Raw genomic sequence first — 22,231 nt, 5'->3', positions numbered from 1 at the left:
TTTTCTTTCCTCTGGGTATTGCTTCGTTATGTCCCCATTCTGACTATCACCAGAAGGTTCATTTATATTTGCCATTGAAATTATGACATGTCTTGGTGTGGGTCTTTTGGGGTTGATCCTGCTTGGGACTCTCTGTACTTGCGTAACTTTTATCTTTCCCATATCCGGGAAGTTTTCTGTCATTATTTCTTCAAATAGATTTTCTAATCCCTGCTGCTCTTCTTGTCCTTCTGGCAGCCCTATTATACGCCTGTTACTTCATTTCATGTTGTCCTGAAGCTCCCTTAGGCTTTCCTCCTGCTTTTTAATTCTTTTCTCCAATTCCTGTTCAGATTGAGCTTGTTTCTGTACCTGATCTTCTAACTCACTAATTCGGTCCTCTGCTTCTTGTAGTCTACTGTTGAAACTTTCCATGGTGTTTTTGATTGTAGCTATATCACTTTTCATTTCTTCCTGATTCTTGCATAAGTTGTTGATTTTCTCATCCATCCGATGTATAAATTCCACGACCATTACTCTGAACTCCTTTTCGGTCATGTTGCAAGCTTCAGTTTCACTAATTTCCTTTCTTGGCGACTCCACATTTTCTTTCCTCTGTGAGTTATTTCGTTTCCCCATTCTGGCTATCACCAGAAAGCTCAAGCTTCCGTTTGCATGGACCTGGGCCGTGTGCTGTGGGGACTTCGCTCCACCCGAGTTTCACTGAAGTGCTCTGACCCTAGGACGTGTGGCTGCCTTTGGTTGGTGGGAACCAGACTTGCCCAGGGTCAGTGTCCTCAGTGTTCCATGTGGTCTCGTGTGCACACTTAGAATCAGGGGCCCTGTCTGCACCACACTGTTGGTATGTGCCGAAAATGAGATCCTTAGCATGTGCCAGGAGTCAGAGTTTCCCTGTGGCTGCACCAAGAATCGAGTGTCAGAGTCTCTGTTGCCTTGTGTGGTTTCTCGTTGAGAATCAGGGTCCCTGTGTGTGCATGCACCAACAATTGGGGTCACTAGCTCTTAGTGTGAATGCGCTGAGTCAGGGATCCCAGGCAGCTGTGTCCGGCCAAATTCCCTGAAGTGGAGCTGCGTCCTGTGTGTGCTCTCTCTACTGAGCCAAACCGGCTAGGGCGCACACTCTCAAATTCCTGAAGTTGAGCTGCCTCCGTGCACTCTCCCAGATTCCCCGAAGGGGGGCGGAGTCCGTCCTGCGCGCCAAATTCCCCAAAGGGAAGCCCCTCTGTGCACGCTCTTAAGATTCCCCGAAGGGGAGCTGTGACCCGCAAGCCAAATTCCCCCAAATTCCCTGAAGGGGAGCCCTCTGTGCGCACTGACAGATTTCCCCGAAGGGGAGCTGCTTCTGTCCCCAGTGCCAAATTCCCTAAGGGGGAGCGCGTCCCTATGCAAAGCTCTGCAGCTTGGGCGAGGGGCGGGTCTATCAGTTACTATGGCGCCTGCGAGGAGGGGGATAGGCTCTTTGACTCACGGAAATCTGCGAGGAAGTCTGGATTCTTGTTGTTTGTTGGTCTGAAGCTGTGATAGCATTTCTCTGTCCCCAGTGGCTGCAGGGTCCTGGTTTGTGTCAGAAGCCAGGATCCGACTCTCAGGAAGCTCTGTTTCTCAAGATGGCGTGGTCTCCACGTCCGCACCAGCCGCCGAGAAGTGTCTGCTTTGTGCGCGGGGCTCCGCCGTCTAGGACTGCCCGGTTAGGCAGCCCCTTGGAAGACGTGCAGAATCTAACTGACCCTAGCTCATACACACACACACACACCACACACGTCTACACTCTCCTCTATGGGTTCCTCACTCACACTCTCTCTCTCCCTACCTTCCTGCCGGTCGCCATCTTTTTTCTCTCTCTCCAGAAGGTTCAAATGTCGAGTTGCAGGGGCCTGGGCCGTGTGCAGTGGGAGTTTTGCACCCCCCAAGTGTCACTGAAGAGCTCTGACACCAAGATGTGCGGTTGCTGTGGGTTGGTGGGAGCCTCGCTCGCCTTGGGTCAGAGTCACAGGTGCTTAGTGTGGCCTCGTGTGTGCACCTAGAATCAGGGACCTTGCCTGTGCCACATTGAAACAGAGAACCCACTGGTGTATGCCAAAAATCAAAGTCCCCTATTGCGTGTCAGGAGTCAGAGGCTCCCTGTGTCCATGCCGAGAATCGAGTATCAGAGTCTCTGTTGCTTGGTGCTACCTCGCACTGAGAATCAGGGTCCCTGTGTGCACATGCTCCAAGAATTGGAGTCACTGGCTCTTAGTGTGAATGTACTGGGAATCAGGGATCCCAGGCGCACGTAATGAGGAACAGAGTCTAGTCACTGGTGCTCATTGCTGCCTCTTGCGTGGAGATTCAGGGTCCCCGATCTGCTTGGGAGACCGGGTTGCACAGTCGCACTGTGTTGGCAGTAAACAGCCTTCTGTGTGCACTTGCCCTGAATCAAAGTCAGGTGACACTGCCACTTAGTGTGGGTGTGGGGTCTGGTCACGTGGGTGTGCACTGTGGAAAACAAACTCCCTGAGTCCGCACATCCAGGTTCAAATTCAGCTCAGCCTCTCTGCTAAGGTGCAGGGTCTGGTCATGGGTAACAAAAACTCCCCGGGTTGCACCCCCAAGCTCAAATGCAGTGCTGTCTCCCTGCGTGGGTGCAGGATCTGGTTGCAGAAAACTTTCTCCCCGAGGTTGTGCACCTGTGCTCAAATTCAGGCCTGCCTCCCTGCCTGGGCATGGAGACTAGTCACGGGAAACAAATTCCCCAAGTTTGCAAGTCCAGGTTTAAGTTCTGCGCTGTCTCCCTGCCCCATGTGGGCACGGGATCTGGTCACAGAAAACTACCTCCCTAGGGATGAGCAGCTAGGCTCAAATTCAGCTCAGTCTCCCTGCCTGGGCGCGGAGATGAGTCGCAGGAAACAAACTTCCCGTGTCCGTGACCCTGGGTCTAGGAGAGGCCACGCGCCCCTGGGTCCGGGTGAGGCCACGTGCCCCTGGGTCCGGGTGAAGCTGGATCCCGGGTCCGGGTGAGGCCGTGTGCCCCTGGATCCGGGTGAGGCTGGGTACTGGGCCAGGGTGAGGCCACGCACCCCTGGGTCCGGGTGAAGCTGGATCCCGGGTCCGGGTGAGGCTGTGTGCCCCTGGATCCGGGTGAGGCTGGGTCCCGGGTCCGGGTGAAACCGCGCGCACTTAGGTCCGGGTGAAGCCACGCGCCCCTGGGTCCGGGTGAAGCTGGATCCCGGGTCCGGGTGAGGCTGTGTGCCCCTGGATCTGAGTGAGGCTGGGTCCCGGGTCCGGGTGAGGCCGCGCGCACCTGGGTCCGGGTGAGGCCACGTGCCCCTGAGTCCGGGTGAAGCCATGCCCCTGGGTCCGGCCGAGACCAAACCAGAGGGAGTCGGACCTGCATTACCACCATTTGTCCACCATCCAGAGCTGAGGGGTCAGTGCCGACATGTACACATAAGGAACTGGTGGACATTGATATTGGGTCTCAAAAGAACTGTTGGTCCAGAAAGAAACTCACTACAGACTGATTCATTTGCCTGTCAGCATAACTATTATTGCTCGTCTCACATTCAGTTCTTGTAAGTATATCTCTAGTGACACATGATCTCGCTCATCTAGGGGAAATGATGAACAACATAGACTGATGAACAAGAACAGAACCAGAAACAAGGAGGCATCGATCGGACTATTGGGCCTCAGAGGGAGGATAGGGGAGGGTGGGGGGAGGGGGGAGAGATCAACCAAAGGACTTGTGTGCATGCATATGAGCCTAACCAATGGTTAAGTTCAACAGGGGGTTGGGGCATCCGTGGGGAGGGGTGTGGGATGGGAATGGGGGATGAGGACAAATATGTGACGCCTTAATCAATAAAGAAATTTAAAAAAAAAAAAAAAAGAGGAGAAACCCCAAGATGCTTAGCAAAGAAAAAAAAAAAAAAACTTCGCGTGTCCGACACCAAGGCTCAAAGTCAGGCAGAGTCGTCACTGCTTTGTGCTTGCAGAAAGCCTTATTGTGCAGCTGGGGTCTGGTAGTTTCTATGTCGCTGCCGCGGGGGCGGCGGGGGAGGGGGATTGGCTTTGTGACTCACAGAAATCTGCGGCCAGGTGCCTGAGGTCCTCGTGTCCCTGGGTCTGCAGCTGGGGTGGCAGGTCTTCTACCAGAGCGGCTGTAGGGTCCCGGTTTGCTTCTGAGACCAGACTGGGTGTTGGCGAGGCTAGGATCCTAGTCTCAAGCAGTTCTGTTCTTCAAGATGGCGTGGTCTCTGTGCCGCCGGTGTCCTCCCCGGAGTGTTTGCAGCGGCCGCGGGGTTTTGCCGTCTAAGACAGCCCCCGGGAAGAACTGCAGGGTCTAACTGTCCCTATTTCACTCACACACACACACACACACACACACACACACACCTCTATCGCTCCCTCACTCTCTCACACGCTCTCCCTCCCTCCCTTCCTGCCGGGTCGGGCGCCATCTTCTCTCTCTGCCTCTTTTCAATTTTGTAAAATGGGTGTAATACTACAGGGTCTGTTCCGTAGGACAGTTGTGAAAATCAAGAGAGATAGGCCACTGACGCGCCTACTATAGTGCCTATGACATGTAAGTGCTCAGACACAGTTCCTTTTTTTTTTTTTTTTTTAAACCAAAGCATTACCAAGGCAGATGCTGCGTTGAATTTAAAAGTTGCAGAATTATGCCATCCCTGCTTGGGAGTTTCATCCTAGTGGCACTTTGCGTGGAGCCAGCAGGTGGCGACATTGCCAAATCTTGGCACTGCTGGCCTCAGTCTGCAGCTGCAGGAAATGTTAGAAATTCGGTTCCCTGGAGTGGCCAGTACTCAATTGCTGTATTTGTTCTGTGTCCCTGGCAAGATAAGTGTTTCCATGAGCAGTCGGAGCCAGTGGGGTGAATGGATGGACACTCCTGCAGATATTCCAGGACCAGAGACCACATCCTGGGCTTTCTGGCTAGCAGTAGCAGCCCTTGCTTCCATGCCCAGTACTACCTGCTCCTTGCTGAGGGCCGAGGTACCAGCTACCTAATGCAGGGTTGTCAGGATAGTGGGACTGAAGCTTGGGGGTGCTGAGGGTGGGCTCAAAGGATCCCCATTGCCATTTCGTACGAGCTTCCGCAATGCTGGGCTAGCTTGCCTAAACTGAGAACAAGGTTTCAAAAACAGTCAGGTTCATTTTGCCCATATGAGTCTGAGAGTCTAGAATGTGAGATGCTATGGCCCAGAGATCATCCAGAAACAGCCAAGTCAAAGTGGTCATAAGCTTTTTGTTTGGGGTGTTGTTTGTTTGTTGGTTTGTTTTTGTGTGTTGGGTGGGGGGTTGTTTGTTTTTGCAAAATGGAAGTTTTCATCAGTGATAGAATCCCTGAAGAGTTGGTAGACTGAGAGTAATTTGAGTCAGCAGTTCAGTTCTGTGGTTTGGGGTGACGACACGTTAGTCCCCTATGATGTGTGGTCCTTCAGAGGTACTTGACATGAATGATAGCATGGAGAAGCCAGCCAGATGAAGGGTTAGGATTGCATAAAACAGTGTGATTTAAAAAAATTTTTTTTTACTATTGAACTGGCATGATTTAAATGTACAATTGAAGTGAACATTTCTGTTGATTTGAAACCTGTAAATGTGACAACTGTGATTTTAAACCTGTAAATGGTGTGGTTAGACTCCACTGTGGTTTCAGTAACGGACCACAAGGTGGCACCAACTTCAAAAACTGGGTTAGCCCGAGTGGTTGCTCAGCGGTTGAGCGTTGACCTATGAACCAGGAGGTCCCGGTTTGATTCCCGGTCAGGGGTCAGGGGTCAGGGCACACGTCCGGTGGCGGGCTGATCCCCGGAAAGGGGCGTGCAGGAGCCAGTCGGTGGTGTTTCTCTCTCATCGATGTTTCAGTCTATCCCTCTCCCTTCCTCTCTCTCTAAAAGTCAATAAAAACATTTTTTTAAAAAACTGGTTTAGCCACTTGAGGAAGTTGTGGGGAGGCAGAGTTCCAAATCATGTATCAGGCAGTTCTTCAGCAAAATCTCACCAAATTGCCCTTATTTTATGTTTTGTTGACTTTTTTTTTCTCCAGGAAACAGGGGGCCAGAAAGGTAACCTTTCCCCCGACAGTAATTTAAATCAGCTTGTTAACAACATCTGAAAATTATTCGGATGTTCAGTTAATCCTTAACTCACGATTTCTCCCTCCCCCCCCCCCCCCCCCCCCGCCACCAAGGAGCTACTTTCTCCCACTTAGTGGAGATTTTACTCAAGTGACAATAGATTTAAAACATTGGAAAAGAGTGCTCAGGTCATTTTCCATTGGGTTTCTTAGTCAAGTGTCATCTCTCTCGCCTGTTGCTGACAATTTAAATACTCTTTCTCCTTTAGGAAGTAGCAGCCCGAGAGCTACCTTCCTAACGACTTCATTTATCTAATTTTTTGCTAGCTGGCCCGCTGATACTGTATTTATCTTTGAAATTGTTCTTGTTTGTGTATCTTAATGATCAAATTAGATTGGTCTCAAGGACTGTTAGACTCTGGAAAATGCAATACGACACTGGAATTTTATTTTATTTTTTAAAATATATTTTATTGATTTTTTACAGAGAGGAAGGGAGAGGGATCTAGAGTAAGAAACATCGATGAGAGAGAAACATCAACCAGCTGCCTCCTGCACACCTCCCACTGGGGATGTGCCCGCAACCAAGGTACATGCCCTTGACCGGAATCGAACCTGGGACCCTTGAGTCCGCAGGCCAACGCTCTATTCACTGAGCCAAACCAATTAGGGCACGACACTGGAATTTTAAAAAAATTAGAATTACCTTTGAATTACTCATTTATTTACACGTATATATGAATGACATTTGTGGATTTCATAAATATACATGAGGCTGTGATTTTTCATGCTATTCTAGACTGTTCTATCTGTGGTCCCCTACAGCTCCTATTTTAGTGGCTCGGGAAAGAAAATCTCTCGTGTTTCTTTATCTAATGGAGTGATGAGGAGAAATCATTATGAAGTGACCATACAGAATATTTTCCATCCCAGCAGTCTTTTGAACATTCTTTATTCCATAGTCCACTTAGTAGAGAATAAAAAATTGGTTATAGAGTACTTTCTGCGACCGCAGTTGTCTATTTTTAGGATTGATTTCCTGCTTAAGCTACATAGAGTACCTTTCTGTGCTAATTTGTTATTCACATTATCAGCAGTAAATGTGATAAAGTCCAAAAAGGTGACCTACGTTTGGCTTATTTCAAATGTGTGTTGAATGACTGTTCGTCTGTAGCTGTAGCTTTTAAGAAATAACTAGCAGGAATGGAGAAGAGCATGTGAGGAAACGGATTTGCTTCTAATCTTGTTTCTGATGGAAACTGGTGAACTATGGCACCTTTTTGTTGCCTCCCTTAGATTGGAATTGTTGGTGGAACAGGCCTGGATGATCCAGAAATCTTAGAAGGAAGAACCGAGAAATATGTGGATACTCCATTTGGCAAGGTTAGTACCCAGTTAATGGAGACATACCAGCTGGCTTGATTTTTTTAAGTTTAAAATAATTTTTTTTTTAATTGCTGTTGTCTTGTCAGCACGGGGCTGCCTGCCTCCGGCCAAGAGGGGCCAGGAGTCCGGTCCGTGGGTTGTACCAGCGGAGACCGTGCCTCGAAGGGCGCCCCGGACTTTCTTATATTAAAAGTACTGCTGCTGAACGTGTGCAAATTACTTCTCAATTTATATTCCTAGAAGCCACATACTCATTTTAGACATAGCACCTGTACCCTTCAGTTCTCTGCGTTTAAAACATTTAAATCAGCTTCTAATCTGGTGAAGACGGGTCGTGTCACACTAATTTAGGGGGAAGACCATGGGAGGAAGCAGCATTCAAAGTAAGCCCCGGCCCAAAGGGGGATTTTGGGGGATTCGTAACAAGATTGTGTGACTGGGAATACCGGAAGACCCTCCTTTCCTATTTAAAGGAGGCTGTTTCCCCGGGCTGCTTCCAAGCACGGCAGCTTCCCATCGGACTCTGAGGGTCCCTGCATCCGACAGCCCCCACCACACCCTCTTTTTCAGCGAGTCCCTAGGTTGACCTCAGGTCCGCCGAGTCCTGCTGTAAGCGTGGCTCACTTCTTAGCCTTCTGTTTTCTTGAGCCCCTAGGTCAGTGGTCGGCAAACTGCGGCTCGCGAGCCACATGCGGCTCTTTGCCCCCTTGAGTGTGGCTCTTCCACAGAATATCACGTGCGGGCGCACATGTCCAGTGCGATTGAAACTTCGTGGCCCCTGCGCAGAAGTCGGTTTTCGGCTCTCAAAAGAAATTTCAGTCGTTGTACTCTTGATGTTCGGCTCTGTTGACTAATGAGTTTGCCGACCACTGCCCTAGGTTCTCAAAACCTCTCTCTCCATTCCCTCAGGCCACCCCTGGCCATCTTCTGGTTGATTAACAGAGCAAACAGTTCCAGTGCTCAGTTCTTAATTCCACCCCCCACCCCACCCCACCCCCGGCACTCTCACACCTGACAGATGCCAGCACAGCTGTATTTGTTTTGTGTGGGTTTTTTTTTATAAATTTTATTGATTTTTTTACAGAGAGGAAGAGAGAGGGATAGAGAGTTAGAAACATCGATGAGAGAGAAACATCCATCAGCTGCCTCTTGCACACCTCCTACTGAGGATGTGCCCGCAACCAAGGTACATGCCCTTGACCGGAATCGAACCTGGGACCTTTCAGTCCGAAGGCAGATGCTCTATCCACTGAGCCAAAATGGTTTCGGCGAGATGCCAGCACAGCTGTGTTTGATCAGCCTGCCGTCCGAGTCCGCTGGGGTGCCTGCTCCAAATAGGTCTCACTAAACGGGACCCAGCAGGCGCCTGAGGCAGCCTTCACATCCCTGTGCATCTCTGCCCGTCAAGGCCTCCGTAAATATTTACTGGGTGATTTGGTCATCAAATCTAGACTCTCCTGTCAAGTGTATGGTCCAACTCCCAAGTTTCCATGGGACGGATCATGGTGGGACCGTTGAACTGGCAGCTTTTTGGTTGTTTGTCTATGTTTTCAAATCACTGAGTTGTAACCATTATTCGCTGTGTGCAGCCTTCTGATGCCTTGATTTTGGGGAAGATAAAGAATGTTGACTGCGTCCTCCTTGCAAGGTAAGATATTTTTTAAGTTTTTGGAATGTTACTGCTGAAGGAGAATGTAAATTTAGCTTAAAACCTGGAAAGAGTCCTGATGCCTGGAAAGAGTTTTATGTGCTGGTGGAGCCAACGCATTTCAGTCACCTTCATTTACCGCTTACGGTGTTCTGGGCCAGTTAAACTGACTCATCTCTCACCCAGGCCCTCCTGTGGTGGGGAGAGTTTGAGCAATCCAGTGAGTGATGAGATGAATTTGACTCAAGTTGAAGCTCTGCAAGTGAAAATGTTTCCTTCTGTTCTGTCTTCTTTTTTCCCTAGTTAATAAGATAAAGGAAAACTGTTTCATTCAGTGACCATTACTATGGTTCTGTGTTTTCGGGGAGTGGGTTTTGGGTCTCTGAAGTGGTTTCCCTGTGGTTTCTGCGCCCTTGTTATCTCAGTAAGTCTTGCAGGGTTCCGGGTTATAGAGGGAGAAAGATCATTTTTGTCACATGGTTAGAAATTACACCGTTTTCTGTTGCTGCATAATAATTAACCACACATTTAGCAGCTTAAAACAGCACATAGTTTCTTAAAATAGCCTCCTAGTTTTGGGGTGTCAGCCATGTGGGCACAGCTCAGCTCAGTCTGCTGCTCTGGGTCACACCAGGGCTTGTTCTCACCCGGAGTCCCAGATCGTCATTCCGGTTCACGTGGCCGTTGGCAGAATTCAGCTCCTCGAGGCTGTGCACATTCTCTGCCACGTGACCCTCTGCACGGGCAGTTCCTGTGCTGGCAGCCCTCCCCTGCCAGGCCCGCTGGCGGGTCTCTGCTGTCAGGGTGAAGCCTGACTGTGGGAGGGACTCCCAGCAGCTCTGCTGTATCCCATTGGTTGACATCAAGTCTCGAGTCCACCTGCAAGGTGTCCGCAGGATTGAGGGGGAGGGCAGGGTCTGCTGGAAGCCTCTCTGGCTTGTCGATGACCCTCTTCGCTTGTCGATGACCATCTTGTCCCTGCATCTTCACACATGCTCTCTGCGCATCTCTCCAGGTGTTCTCTTCTTGGAGGGGTGCCATTTATATTAAATTAGGGCCCACCCCAATGACCTCATTTTAACTTAATTACCATGTTGAAGACCCTACCTCCAAATATGGTTGCATCCTGCTGGTCCTAGCGGTTAGGAATTCAGCATAGGAATGGAGGAGGCCACATGGGTCATGTGTGAAGTGATCGGTTGTCAGACGAAACCTTCTAATGTTTTAAAGGCTTTGTTAACTTATTTGGGTGGCCGGGCAGAAGGAATGGAGAGCTTCCCCTGGAAACTTGAGCTTTTATTTCTATTCGGAGTCTTTCTCCATGGGCACCTCTTGTTTTCTGTGTCGGGGATCACAGACCAGATGCCTCTGATTGGGAGGCCTGGTGTCCCACAGGGTAGACACAACTCAGCTTCCTGGAGAGGGAATTCTAAGTCAGTCAGTACCTGCTCTTGATAGGAAAATAAGGACACAGATTCTGAACTGCGCTTTAACACCGAATGGTTTAGACTTAGAGTTGGCTGGTCACTGCCCAGCCTTTTTCCCCCTCTGCCAATGAATGCGCGCTTTGGTGGATAGGACTGTAGATGGGTTTTCTCTTCTGACACAACGAAAATGTGCTGCTCACTCACCGACCACATTCGCTCTTCTTCCCGCAGGCATGGGAGGCAGCATACCATCATGCCTTCCAAAGTCAACTATCAGGCGAACATCTGGGCCCTGAAGGAGGAGGGCTGTACTCATGTCATAGTGACCACAGCTTGCGGTTCCTTGAGGGAGGAGATTCAGCCCGGTGATATCGTCATTATTGACCAGTTCATCGACAGGTATGCCATCCTCATCGCCGCGGCAGGCGCCTGGAAGACCGTTCCCCGCTCAAATGGGCAGTGTGTGGGAACTTGGGGGGAAGGTGGGGCAGACCCACAGACTTTTGTTGTTGTTTTTTAAATATATTTTATTGATTTCAGAGAGGAAGGGGGAGAGAGAGAGAGAGAGAGAGAGAACCATCAGTAATGAGAGAGAATCATTGATTGGCTGCCTCCTGTACGCCTGACACTGGGGATCAAGCCCACAACCTGGGCAAATGCCCTGACTAAGGATCGAACCGTGACCTCCTGGTTCATAGGTTGACACTCAACCACTGAGCCACGCCAGCCGGGGTCCACAGACTTGTTTTAAGCTTTTTATTGTGGGAGTTCTTACACGTATACCAAATAGAATAATCATCATTTCAACATTTATCAGTTCACTGCAATTTGTAAATTTAAAAGATAAGGACTCTTTAAAAAAGAAAAAGTTACTTAATATTTCCTTAGTATTAAGTGCCCAGGCAATGTTCTCTTTGTTCCTCTTGTCTCACAAACCTTCTTTTGCTAGTTGATTTGTTAATAAGGGGGGCAGAGGAGGCCGCTGGTTACACACGAGTGTACTGAGTGATAAGCTTCTTTGTCAGGAGGTCCCCATCCCCTGGCCTCCTCTCTCGTCCTGGGGAGTCCCCCACGAGCTGGATTTTACTGTTTGCATCCCTAAGTGTCATTTGGCGTCTTCTCGTCTCCTGTCGTTACCGGAAACCAGTGGTTAGCTCTGGAGGCCTGATCAGAACCAGGTTCGAGTTCTTGGCAGAAACCCCCGCCTCCTGTCAGGAGGCACACAATGTCTGGTTGTCTTCTCCGGTTGTCAGTCCACAGTTGGCTCAGGAGCTAGGGATTGTTCGTTTTTTACACAAGTAAGATATACTGTTTCTTTACCCCCAAAATTAAGCAGTAATAGGCCGCCAAGATCCTGGGCTGCTTCTGCCTTTAGAAATAGTTGAAGAAATCACAAGGGAAAGTGGGAGTCTGATGGGGATTCCTGCATGCCCCCCCTCCCCCCATTCCTGGTGGAAATAACCACCTCCCCGGGTGCTCTGGATGGAGACAGGTGACTGCGCTCTGCACCCTGATCCAGAGCGGTGGGGAGAAGTGCCAAGGGGTGTGAACTATTTGGTGGTTCCTACCAGAGCCCCGCATTCCGTCACCTAGACCACCCACAGTCATCCTGCTCCTCCCCTCGTTACCTCTGAACTTGGCTATACCCAGAGCCTCTCCTCCGTCTTCTGTTATGGGAGGAAGGTAGGGTCAGCCAGCTCTGTGTGTCTGCTGCCTTTCGGGGATTCATTATAATTTGTCGTCCTTCAGAAGGATTCTCGATTGTCCCCCTATGAAATGAGGCTCTCAGGATAGACCCGTAGGAAATGGAGCATTCTGTAAATGAGAAGTGGTTGGAGATTGGCAGTTTCATGTGGTTCAACCTAATACGGAACAGGGGTAGGCTAAGATCATTACACGCTCCTCCCATCCCCTGTCATTTCTCCTATCATTTTTGAGCACCTGACACTATATATGTATTGTCTGTCTTCCCCTGTGTATAATAATCTATAATAATAAAAGCATAATATGCTAATAAGACTGGACGTCCTTCCGATGAAGCCGGGGATGCGAGGGAAGCCTGGGTCCCGGGTGCCAGAGGGAAGGAAGCCGGCAGCCGGGGGAAGGAAGGCCTACTCTTGCACAAATTTTGTGCATCGGGCCTCTAGTAGAATATACACCATCTGCGGGAAAGACCCTCCTGTTTGCCGCTTTATCCCTAACATCCACAACACTGTGGCCTGTATTTTTCGAGTGATTGAATGAATGTGATCACACCAAGGGAGAGGGAGCTGGAGTCTGTGTTTAGGGGACATCATCAAAGTCTCTATGGCTGGCAAAGTACAAGTGTTTGGAGATAATGGTTTAAGAAAATGGTTGTATTATGAAGTTGGTTTGATTTTTAATCTTCACCCAAGGATATGTTTATTAATTTAGGAAGAGGAAGGAGGGAGAAGAGAGAGAGAGAGAGAGAGAGAGAGAGAGAGAGAGAGAGAAACATCCATTGGTTGCCTCCCATACACACCCCAACCAGGGATCGAACCCGCAACCCAGGTATGTGCCCTGATTGGCCGCACACAAGGGTGATTTCCCCGGTTTATGGTTGAAGAAACTTCAGCTCAGAAATACTGGCCATTTGCTAGTAAGTGGGACCTGTGGGGTTTGAATTCCGGTTTTTCTCCAAAGCCGATGACCTCAGCCATCGCTCACACACGGGAATCGAACCTACAACCTTTTGGTGTGCAGGATGATGCTCCAACCAACAGCCACCTGGCCAGGACTGTACTATGGCTGTTTAAAATAGCAGAGTATAAAACTCCATATTCACAATGATCCGGGTTCCTCAAGCATTATAGATGGCATTAGAAGGAAAAGGCTGACGTGGGATTCATTTGTTACTTACGTGGGAAACTAACTGCACACTGTATGCTCCCAGATCGTTTTCTCACCTGTGAATGCAGAGGTTTCACATACTGGCCCGCCCCAGAAAGCAGCGAGGGGCTGGGGTGAGCGTGCTGCCGGGGCACACTTACTCATCAGGAAAGTCCCGCTGTACACAGTGCCGAGGGATTACGTCAGGTTATTCCCCCTCCCAAAGACACGGCCTGGGGCTTCCCCTCCCAAGTCTCGCATCTGGAGTGATTGTTTCCACCCTATAAAGCCCGGCTGGGAAGTTCAGGGACACCCTGAGACCAGTGACATCATCACTCCCCGCCTCTTGGGCAGGGTGGGCTTTCGCAGTGGAAATGGGAGTTCCTGGTCAAGTTCGCAGGGAGCCTTTGCTGAGCATTCCCGTCAGCTGCTGCTTAAACCCTTCCTGGTCTCGCAGCTTCCCGCCCGCCTCTTTCACTCTTGGTTGAGAAGGTACCTCTTCACAAGGAAGAAAGCAAGCTTCCTTCGTCCTTGCCCTGTCCCCCTTGCACCCCGGTCCTGCTGACAGCTGTCCGGGCAGCGGGGGGGCAGCCTCTCCCTGTTCTCTTACCTCTCCCCGGGATAGCCTCGCTGTGGATAGAAATGCTGGTGAGCTCCCCGGTTTGGAATTCCTAGGAGGGGCCACAGATCCATCCTGTTGGCCGCACACAAGGGTGATTTCCCCGGTTTATGGTTGAAGAAACTTCAGCTCAGAAATACTGGCCATTTGCTAGTAAGTGGGACCTGTGGGGTTTGAATTCCGGTTTTTCTCCAAAGCCGATGACCTCAGCCATCGCTCACACACGGACTTCCAGCCCCGCCCTTTCCCTCTGGAGCCATACTGGCTGCAGGACAAGGTCCCAGAGACACCTCAGACTTTGTAATAAAGATTAAATTAGTCCCCTTGATCGCCCTCTAACCCCACACTCCTTCTTCTCCCAAGCCCCCCATTCTTTACTTGGTGAATTGCTGCGTTGGTGAGCCTGGCCCTGACCTGCACCCCAAGGTCACTGCTGGGAGCTGTCACCCTTCATCCACTCAGTCTCCGAGCACTGCTGTGCCTGCCTGGAGTCCCACCCGCTCTCTCCTCGGTCACTCAACTCTTCACTGAAAATCCCTTCAAAGCTAGTTCCCATACTGGTCCCCAAAACTATACTAGAAACAAAGATGCAGGCGGAAGGGTTCCGAAAACCATGCGGCCCGCCGTCTGCTGCCTCCTGTGGGGGCTTCCCCTCGAATCTGATCATTGGGGTAACAGCAGTGATAACCACCTGCTAACACCAGATTTTGGCATTAACTGTATTGGCGGGGGCGGGGGAGGGGGATTTCCCTAATTCTTCATATAGAATACCTCACTCAGCTCTTCCTGGAATTTTTTGTAATTTCGTCCTAGTTCCTTTGGTCATTGATGCCGATGATCTTTGACGGGTACTTTAAAATGTCACCTTTGTGGCCGTCTCTTCCATTGCTTTTGTACTTCGGATCCCTGCTCATTTTCCTCTGCCCAGTGAAATACTAGTGTGTATTACTCTGATGACATCTGCTCTTCTGAGCGTGAAGACATTCTTTCATTCTGAAGTGAAGGGGAATATTGAGCTCTTGCCACCTGTCAGGTGTTGCTAGGCCCTGGATAATTAGCATGCGTATACCTATTGCGGTGGTGATGGTTAGAGCTTTTCTAATCATCTGACTCATTAACATTTAAAATGCTCATGCCTTTCTAACCAGCCTTCCCTTTTGCACGTCGCAGTCCGACGAAAAAAGCACAAAACAGCGCATTTTCCTAGCCGCCTGCTTGCACCAGGATGTGTGTGTACTGCTAACGGAGCGAGCAGCCTGTGGCAGTGGTCAGCGGCTATCCTGTGGGGTGCCGTGCAGCTGTAACTGGGATTTGTTAGAGCTTCATGTGGTGACCTGGAGCGGTGTCCGTGACACTTCACCGTGAAAACAGAACTGACACTAGTACGTGCTGTTAGAGTCCCTAGTATGTTCTTGGTGCTGATTATCACAACACTACGGGGCATCCCTCGTGCAGCCCTTATTATCCCCTTATACAGGTGAGAAAACTGAGGCCCAGGGGATGGTTACTCTCCATCTGTGTCAGAGCCAGGATTTTATTCTTGTACTACTGCTCTATTTATCAAGCCCTGATGGAAAATAGGCAATATGAAGGGAAACCTATGTTATCTGTTTATTAAGCAGTATTGCCTCATTGGGATATAAATATCAATTGGTTTCTCTTCTTTCCTGTGGCACCATGAACAGTAAGGGGCCGTCTTTAGCAGGAAGTGGGAGGATCTTTAACGATGTTGGTCCAAATTCATAATCTTTCAATTCCTTCTGGTTAATAGAACAGACTCATTCCATTTCTTAATTTATTGCTGTTCATGCCAAACCTCCTTTCCCCACTGTAGTTTTCCGCTCCTTTCCCTTCCCTAAGTGCCCTTTGTACCCTGACTCCCTGACCTGAATCTTCTAGGATTTGACCTTCACTTATGTACATGCTCTTGACGGCGCTGTCCATAAATGCGTGCGTGCGCACCCACACACATACACACCTAGAAACGTAGGAGGCTCCTGCTTCCTCCTGTCCGTCTTGAAGTTAATGCAGATTGCCTAGAGCCGTGGTCGGCAAACTGCGGCTCGCGAGCCACATGCGGCTCTTTGGCCCCTTGAGTGTGGCTCTTCCACAAAACACCACGGCCTGGGCGAGTCTATTTTGAAGAAGTGGCATTAGAAGAAGTGTAAGTTTAAAAAATTTGGGTCTCAAAAGAAATTTCAATCGTTGTACTGTTCATATTTGGCTCTGTTGACTAATGAGTTTGCCGACCACTGGCCTTGGGTATAAATAATCCTTTTGTTCTAACCAGTTGTTGACTTGGCCTAAACTTTTTCTTGTCATCTTGACCCATTTATGTACTTAAAAAAAATTTTTTAGTTGTCTTTGGTGTTCTGACTAACATGCTATCCAACCCTTTATCTGTGTTTTTAAAGTGTCTTAAGAGTAATACATATTTGTGAGAAAGTAAAATGTAAATAGTATAGGGAGATAGTGATGGAAAGCAAAACTCTCCCTATGTTTCTGGCAGCTGCCTTGCTACATGAAGGGCAATTTGGTGAGAATTTTCTATCAAACTTGATCACGTACATGGAACCTCGGTTCTCAAACTTCATTCATTCTGAAAGGCTGTTTGAAAACTGAAACATTATTTTCCCATTAAAACTCATGTAAATTGAATTAATCTGTTCCAAACCCCCAGATGATTCCCTGTTTAGCCTTTCTTATATACAGTACCTGTCTAATGTATTGTTTAACCTATAAACACTTTAAAAAAAACCCATGAAATGTAAATGAAAACTTAACAAAAAGGAAAGGAAATGTACAGTAACAAACATATAGGTTATACAATATGGACTGTCGCACAATGTGCTTAACTTAGTATCTTGGAGACTTCCCTAGACTGCCATAAATACTGGGTAAACCAGTGTTTTCGTTATTATACAATAAATAGTAATTAAAAATGTTACAACCAGTATCTCTGCATGAGTTCCTTTGTGCACGTGTTTCTCAAGAAACCAGAGGAACTATTTGGGCAGTGGCCACGTATCTCCTATCTTGGTTCTCACATGTCTCCCACCTTGAACAATTCGCTTCTCAACCTAACAACCCTTTCACGCTGATACCTGTCTGATCAGTGATGAGTCTCTCAAGTGGCAAAGGAAAGAACGTGTGAATATGAAACAGTTTACTGTTAATGTCTCCTGCTAACAGGAAATTCTGGGGTGAATATTATCACTTATGATGATGACGATGATTATCAAATACTCATTTTTTACTGAGAGCCCCCCTTTCCATCAGCTCTCAGGCTTCAAAGTCAAGGGGGGTTGAAAAGTTTTCTTATTTTACTTGGTTTCTAAAAACTGAACTTGCCTGCCAATGGGCATCCCTGTTTGAGTATCCTTTAAGTGTCTTAGCTAGAATCAGTTCCCCAAAACCAGTCTGCTGAGCAGCCGGCCGTTGGCCCGGCTCTGCTGGTAAATTCATTGACTTACGCTCGCTCCTGCACATTGACCTACTTGTGACAACAGAGTCAATTTAAGAGCCGCGATCCAGAAACAGCCCCGCCAGTCTGTCTTTCTCTGGGCTTTCTCTCCCCTCTGTGTGAAAGTGCCCCTGTTCCCTTCTGAGTCTTGAACTCATTTCACTCACCAGGACACAGCATCATTCTGTCTCTTCCATGGGCAGTTTTTCGTTTGTACACTAACTTTTCTGAGCACACATTCATGTGTGACAACTTTGAGCAGTTTGTGGGGTACCCTTGACAGGGCCCAGACTGTAACAGTAGTTACAAGTGCTGAGCACTTGCTTCATGTGCTCTCAGTCTCCACACGCACCGTAGAAGGTGGGTGGTGTTGATTGCTCATTTTAGAGGCACAGAGCTGGGGAATGGACAGTAAAACCACTCATATCAGTCAAGTCATTCAAGTCCGGTTTCCAGTGGATGTCCCATGCTAACAGGGAGGTGAAATTAGGAGTCACCTCTCTCAGCGGGGAGGGTACCGATTAAAGCAAGAATTGGGGGCAGACCTTCGTCATCTGTTTTTATTATAACCCACAACTGAATTAACTATATCTTAAGCCAGATAAGCATGTGTATTAGTTTCCTATTGCTGCTGTCACAAATTACCTCAAACGTAGTGACTTAGAGAATACAAACGGATTATCTTATTCTGTAGGAGTCTAACATAGGTCTCACTGACTGGATGTCAGCAGAGATGCATTCCTTTCTGGAGGCTCAGGGAGAATGCTTCCTTGCTCTTTGCCACCTGCATTCCTTGGCTTGTGGCCCCTTCCATCTTCAATGCCATGGTGGGTTGAGTCCTTCTTGCATCTCATCACTCTGACATTGACTCTTCTGCCTCCTTCTGCCACGGGTATGGACTCTAGTGATGACATTGAGCCCATTCAGTTAATCCAGGATAGTTTTTCCATTTTATTGTCAGCTGGTTAGCAACCTTAATTCCATCTGTAGCCTTCGTTCCCCTTTGCTATGTAAAATAACATATTCACAGGTTCTGGGCATTAGGATGTAGATATCTTTGGGGGATGGGGGGATGCGCTCCACCTGCCACCACATGCCACTTTGCCCCTTTCACAAGTCAGTAGGGCAGCCACCACTCCTAAACTCTCTTGTCCTTGGTCTGGGTTACTTCCGGGAGGAGTGTGATCCTTCTCATTCTTCTCAGCTGCAGCTGGAACACAGTCTCCCGCCAGGTCCAGCCAGTTTGACATTGTCTGAGGCTGAGGTGCACTGAACCATGGGCTCAGGAATAGATTTCAGTTCTGTCTCTTTTTTTTTTTTTTTTAAATATATATTTTATTAATTTTTTACAGAAGAGGGAGAGGGATAGAGAGCTAGAAACATCGATGAGAGAGAAACATCGACCAGCTGCCTCCTGCATACCCCCTACTGGGGATGTGCCCGCAACCAAGGTACATGCCCTTGACCGGAATCGAACCCGGGACCTTTCAGTCCGCAGGCCGACGCTCTATCCACTGAGCCAAACCAGCTAGGGCAGTTCTGTCTCTTGATGGAAGGAAGAACAGATTCCCCCAAGGGTCCCCTTATCAGGGAACAGTGCCCTCCCGGGCACTGTTGCAGACATAGTTTCTTCCTTCTGGAAACTACCTCCCATTGACCTACTCCAAATGCTTGCTTCTGCTACACCTGCGTCCATCTCTAATGTGGTTTGAGTGAATACTGTGTGCCAGGTGCTTGGTCCTTCTCAAGGCAATAGTGGCAATAGCTCTTTGCACCAATGATTACTGACCCCTAAATGCAAACATCTGCCATCTAAAATAGAGATGTTATTACATCAGAGTCTATTGGGATGTAACTGCTGGAGGGTTCGGTGCAGGTGTGGCTGTTACGTGCCTTATGAAGAAAGAACACAAGTAATGTTTTTAAAACCACGCACAGATTTAGTAACAAGATCACATCAGGCATAAAATGGCATTTCTCATGTATTCTCCATATCACTGAGAAACACTCAGGATGAGCGCGAACCTCTCGGCTGGAAGAGCTGTTTGGGCTGGAAATGGGCATTCAGTGGGCGGATCCCCTGTTAGTACCGGCTCCATCAGGTGACTGTCCCCACTGTGTGGGACCTACCTGATAAGTTCACTTCGGGCATTTTGCTCAGTTTTTAAAACTCATTTCGCTCATTAAAAACCCTCAGAGGGAGCGTCGGAGCTCTTAAAATTTCACTCCTTTGCACTCTAGCATTTCCCTTGAGTAGTGTCCCTCACCGCAGCTGTGACTGAGCCCCATTTCTCAGTGTTACTCATCATTGATCGTGTCTCATCATTTTATACTGTACAGGAGTACTGCCGTTCAGAGTGATTTAACTTAAGCCTTTCACTGAATGTGTTGTCACCTAAGTCAGTCATACAAAGAATAAGTGGGCAGGCTATGTAAGAGGTGTTTCTCATCTGTACCTTCCTTTCCTGGATCTCGACATAATAGTCAGTCCCAAAACCAGGATAAATACTGGTTTTAGAGTCTCTGTTTCTTCCTGGGGTTACCTGTTTCACTTGCCCCTTTCAAGGTAGGGTGTTCGGATACCCCCATCCTCAGCCACAGCTTGTCCTTGGTACTGGTTTCTGATTCTGTCCCTAGCCCAGACCTCATTTCCGAGCTGCTGTGGGATATCTGGAGTTCATGGTTGACTTAGTCCTCATAAAGTCCTTATAAGTGGGTGGCTAAACACTGTGTTTTATGATTGCCATATCTTCTTGATTCTCCATTTTCCAATTTGCTAAAAGCTGTATAGCTAGTAGTTGGGGAGCTTTTGTTGAAAGAGAAAAATGTAAAATGGTCCACTTGAGAGAATTAAAACTGTAGTCAGTAAGTATCACATATTTATAGCATAACATGAAGCATGAATAATACGCATTATATCTTACGGTAAAAGTTCAGAACAAAGAGAGGCGTGGTTAGGTGAAGAAGGGATGGAGATAGAGAAGAGGAGAGAGGTAGATGAGATGAGGGTGTTATCGCATGGGTATCTAGTGGCGTATAGCAGCTGAAGGTTTTAATCACAGTTGTAAGTAGCGATGTTACTAAAACTTGAGTCATTGAAGGCTGGAGCCAAGTCAGAGCTGGAATAAGTGGCACCATTTTTATTGGTCGGTTTTACAAAAAGAGAAAAACCCCTGATCCAACGGGCTGGAGCAATCACTTGACCTTTTGTTCAACCCATCTGGCATTGCTTTGGGGTTAAGTTAGCCTTTCCCTTAAACCGCTGACAGTGCTTCTCTCTCCTCATTGATGGTTCTGTCTCTCCCTCTCCCCTCTCCTCCAAAATCAATAAAAATATGTTTTTTAAAATAAAATAAAATAGAACACTGACAGGTCTTCATTCCTCCACTGCACTGAGGCCTCCTCTTTGAGCGAGGTGGCTTTGGACTACTAGTGTCAGGGTTCAGTAAATGACAATCAAATGCAAGATGAAGGTTTTTATGAGCCCGAAACTAACAAAGCAACTGGGTTTTTTTTTCAAAAAGGACATTTTTAAGGACAACAGGGACATTTGCGTATGGTCTGTGTATTAGCTGATACTGAAGAATTAATGTTATTTTTATTAATGTGGTAATGACATTGCAGTGGAAATAGTCCACGTATTTTGGTCCATCTGAAGTAGGGGTGAATGACGAAAGTCTGGGATTTGCCACCAGGGAAATGCTAACAGATAAAGCAGATTGGACCAAATTTTGGGAATTGTTGAATCGAGGTGATGGATATCAGTGGGGCTCAGTATTCGGTCCTCTCCATGGACAGTGATTGGGAATAAAGTGTTTGATCTGCCCTCCTGAGCCCAGAATTGAGCTGTATCTGCAAAAACAGTGTGCTTATCTGGTCACAGCCACCAGATCACAGGCCTCTGTTGGAAAGTACGCTGCCACCAGCCCAGAGCCACCAGATCACAGGCATCTGTTGGAAAGTACGCTGCCACCAGCCCACAGCCAGGGAAGCCAAACACCATCCTGAAGCTGCATTTTTGCCATTTGCCTTCAGCTTATCCAGAGCTATTGATTCTGGAGTGAGGACCAAGATGTTGATCTATATAGAGTTGATTTCACCAGCCCCAGATAATGGAGAGATGGCCTTTTAAAATTATTTTTAATGTGTTTTTATTGATTTTCCTTTATTATTTTTAAAGAATCTTTATTGTTGAAAGTCTTACGTATGTTCCCTTTTTTCTCCCATTAACCCCTTATAGCCCACCCATGCTCCCCACCCCAGCCCTTTGTCCTATTGTTTGTGTCCCCGGGTTATGCATATAAGTTCTTTGGTTCATCTCTTCCCGCACACCCACACACCCCTGCCTTCCCTCTGAGATTCAGCAGTCTGTTCCATGCTTCTATGTCTCTGGATTCATTTTGGTAATCAGTTTATTTTGTTCATTCGATTTCACATATGAGTGAGATCATGTGATACTTATCTTTCTCTGAGTGGCTTATTTTGCTTAGCATAATATTCTCCAGGTCCCTTCTTGGTGTAAATGTACTACAGCTTTTTTATCCACTCATCTACTGATAGGCACTTGGCCTGTTTCCAGATCTGAGCTATTATAAAATGCGCTGCTATGAACATGGGGTGCATACTTTCTTCCTGATTGGTGTTTTGGGTTTCATAGGATATATTCCTAGAAGTGGGATCACTGGGTCAAATGGCAGTTCCATATTTAATTTTTTTAGGAAACTCCATACTGTTTTTTATAGTAGCTGCACCAATCTGC

The 22,231-nt window shown here is 47.9% G+C and overlaps 1 protein-coding gene across 2 annotated transcripts in view; it reads left to right on the top strand.

Moving 5' to 3' along the window:
* MTAP (methylthioadenosine phosphorylase) overlaps nucleotides 1-22,231 on the top strand; it is a 53,266-nt gene that overhangs the window by 13,314 nt on the left and 17,721 nt on the right. Inside the window, exons 2-4 of one of the 2 annotated variants that reach the window (XM_008154085.3) lie at nucleotides 7,376-7,462; nucleotides 9,055-9,113; nucleotides 10,772-10,939. In XM_008154085.3, coding sequence (XP_008152307.1) covers nucleotides 7,376-7,462; nucleotides 9,055-9,113; nucleotides 10,772-10,939 — 314 coding nt within the window. The remainder of the gene's footprint in view (nucleotides 1-7,375; nucleotides 7,463-9,054; nucleotides 9,114-10,771; nucleotides 10,940-22,231) is intronic. The other variant, XM_054727408.1, reaches the window with a different exon arrangement.

Source organism: Eptesicus fuscus, chromosome 15, assembly GCF_027574615.1.
Source record: "Eptesicus fuscus isolate TK198812 chromosome 15, DD_ASM_mEF_20220401, whole genome shotgun sequence".
Lineage (NCBI taxonomy): Eukaryota > Metazoa > Chordata > Mammalia > Chiroptera > Vespertilionidae > Eptesicus > Eptesicus fuscus.
The sequence above is the reverse complement of the archived record's forward strand: the minus strand, read 5'-3'. Positions and strand labels throughout refer to the sequence as shown.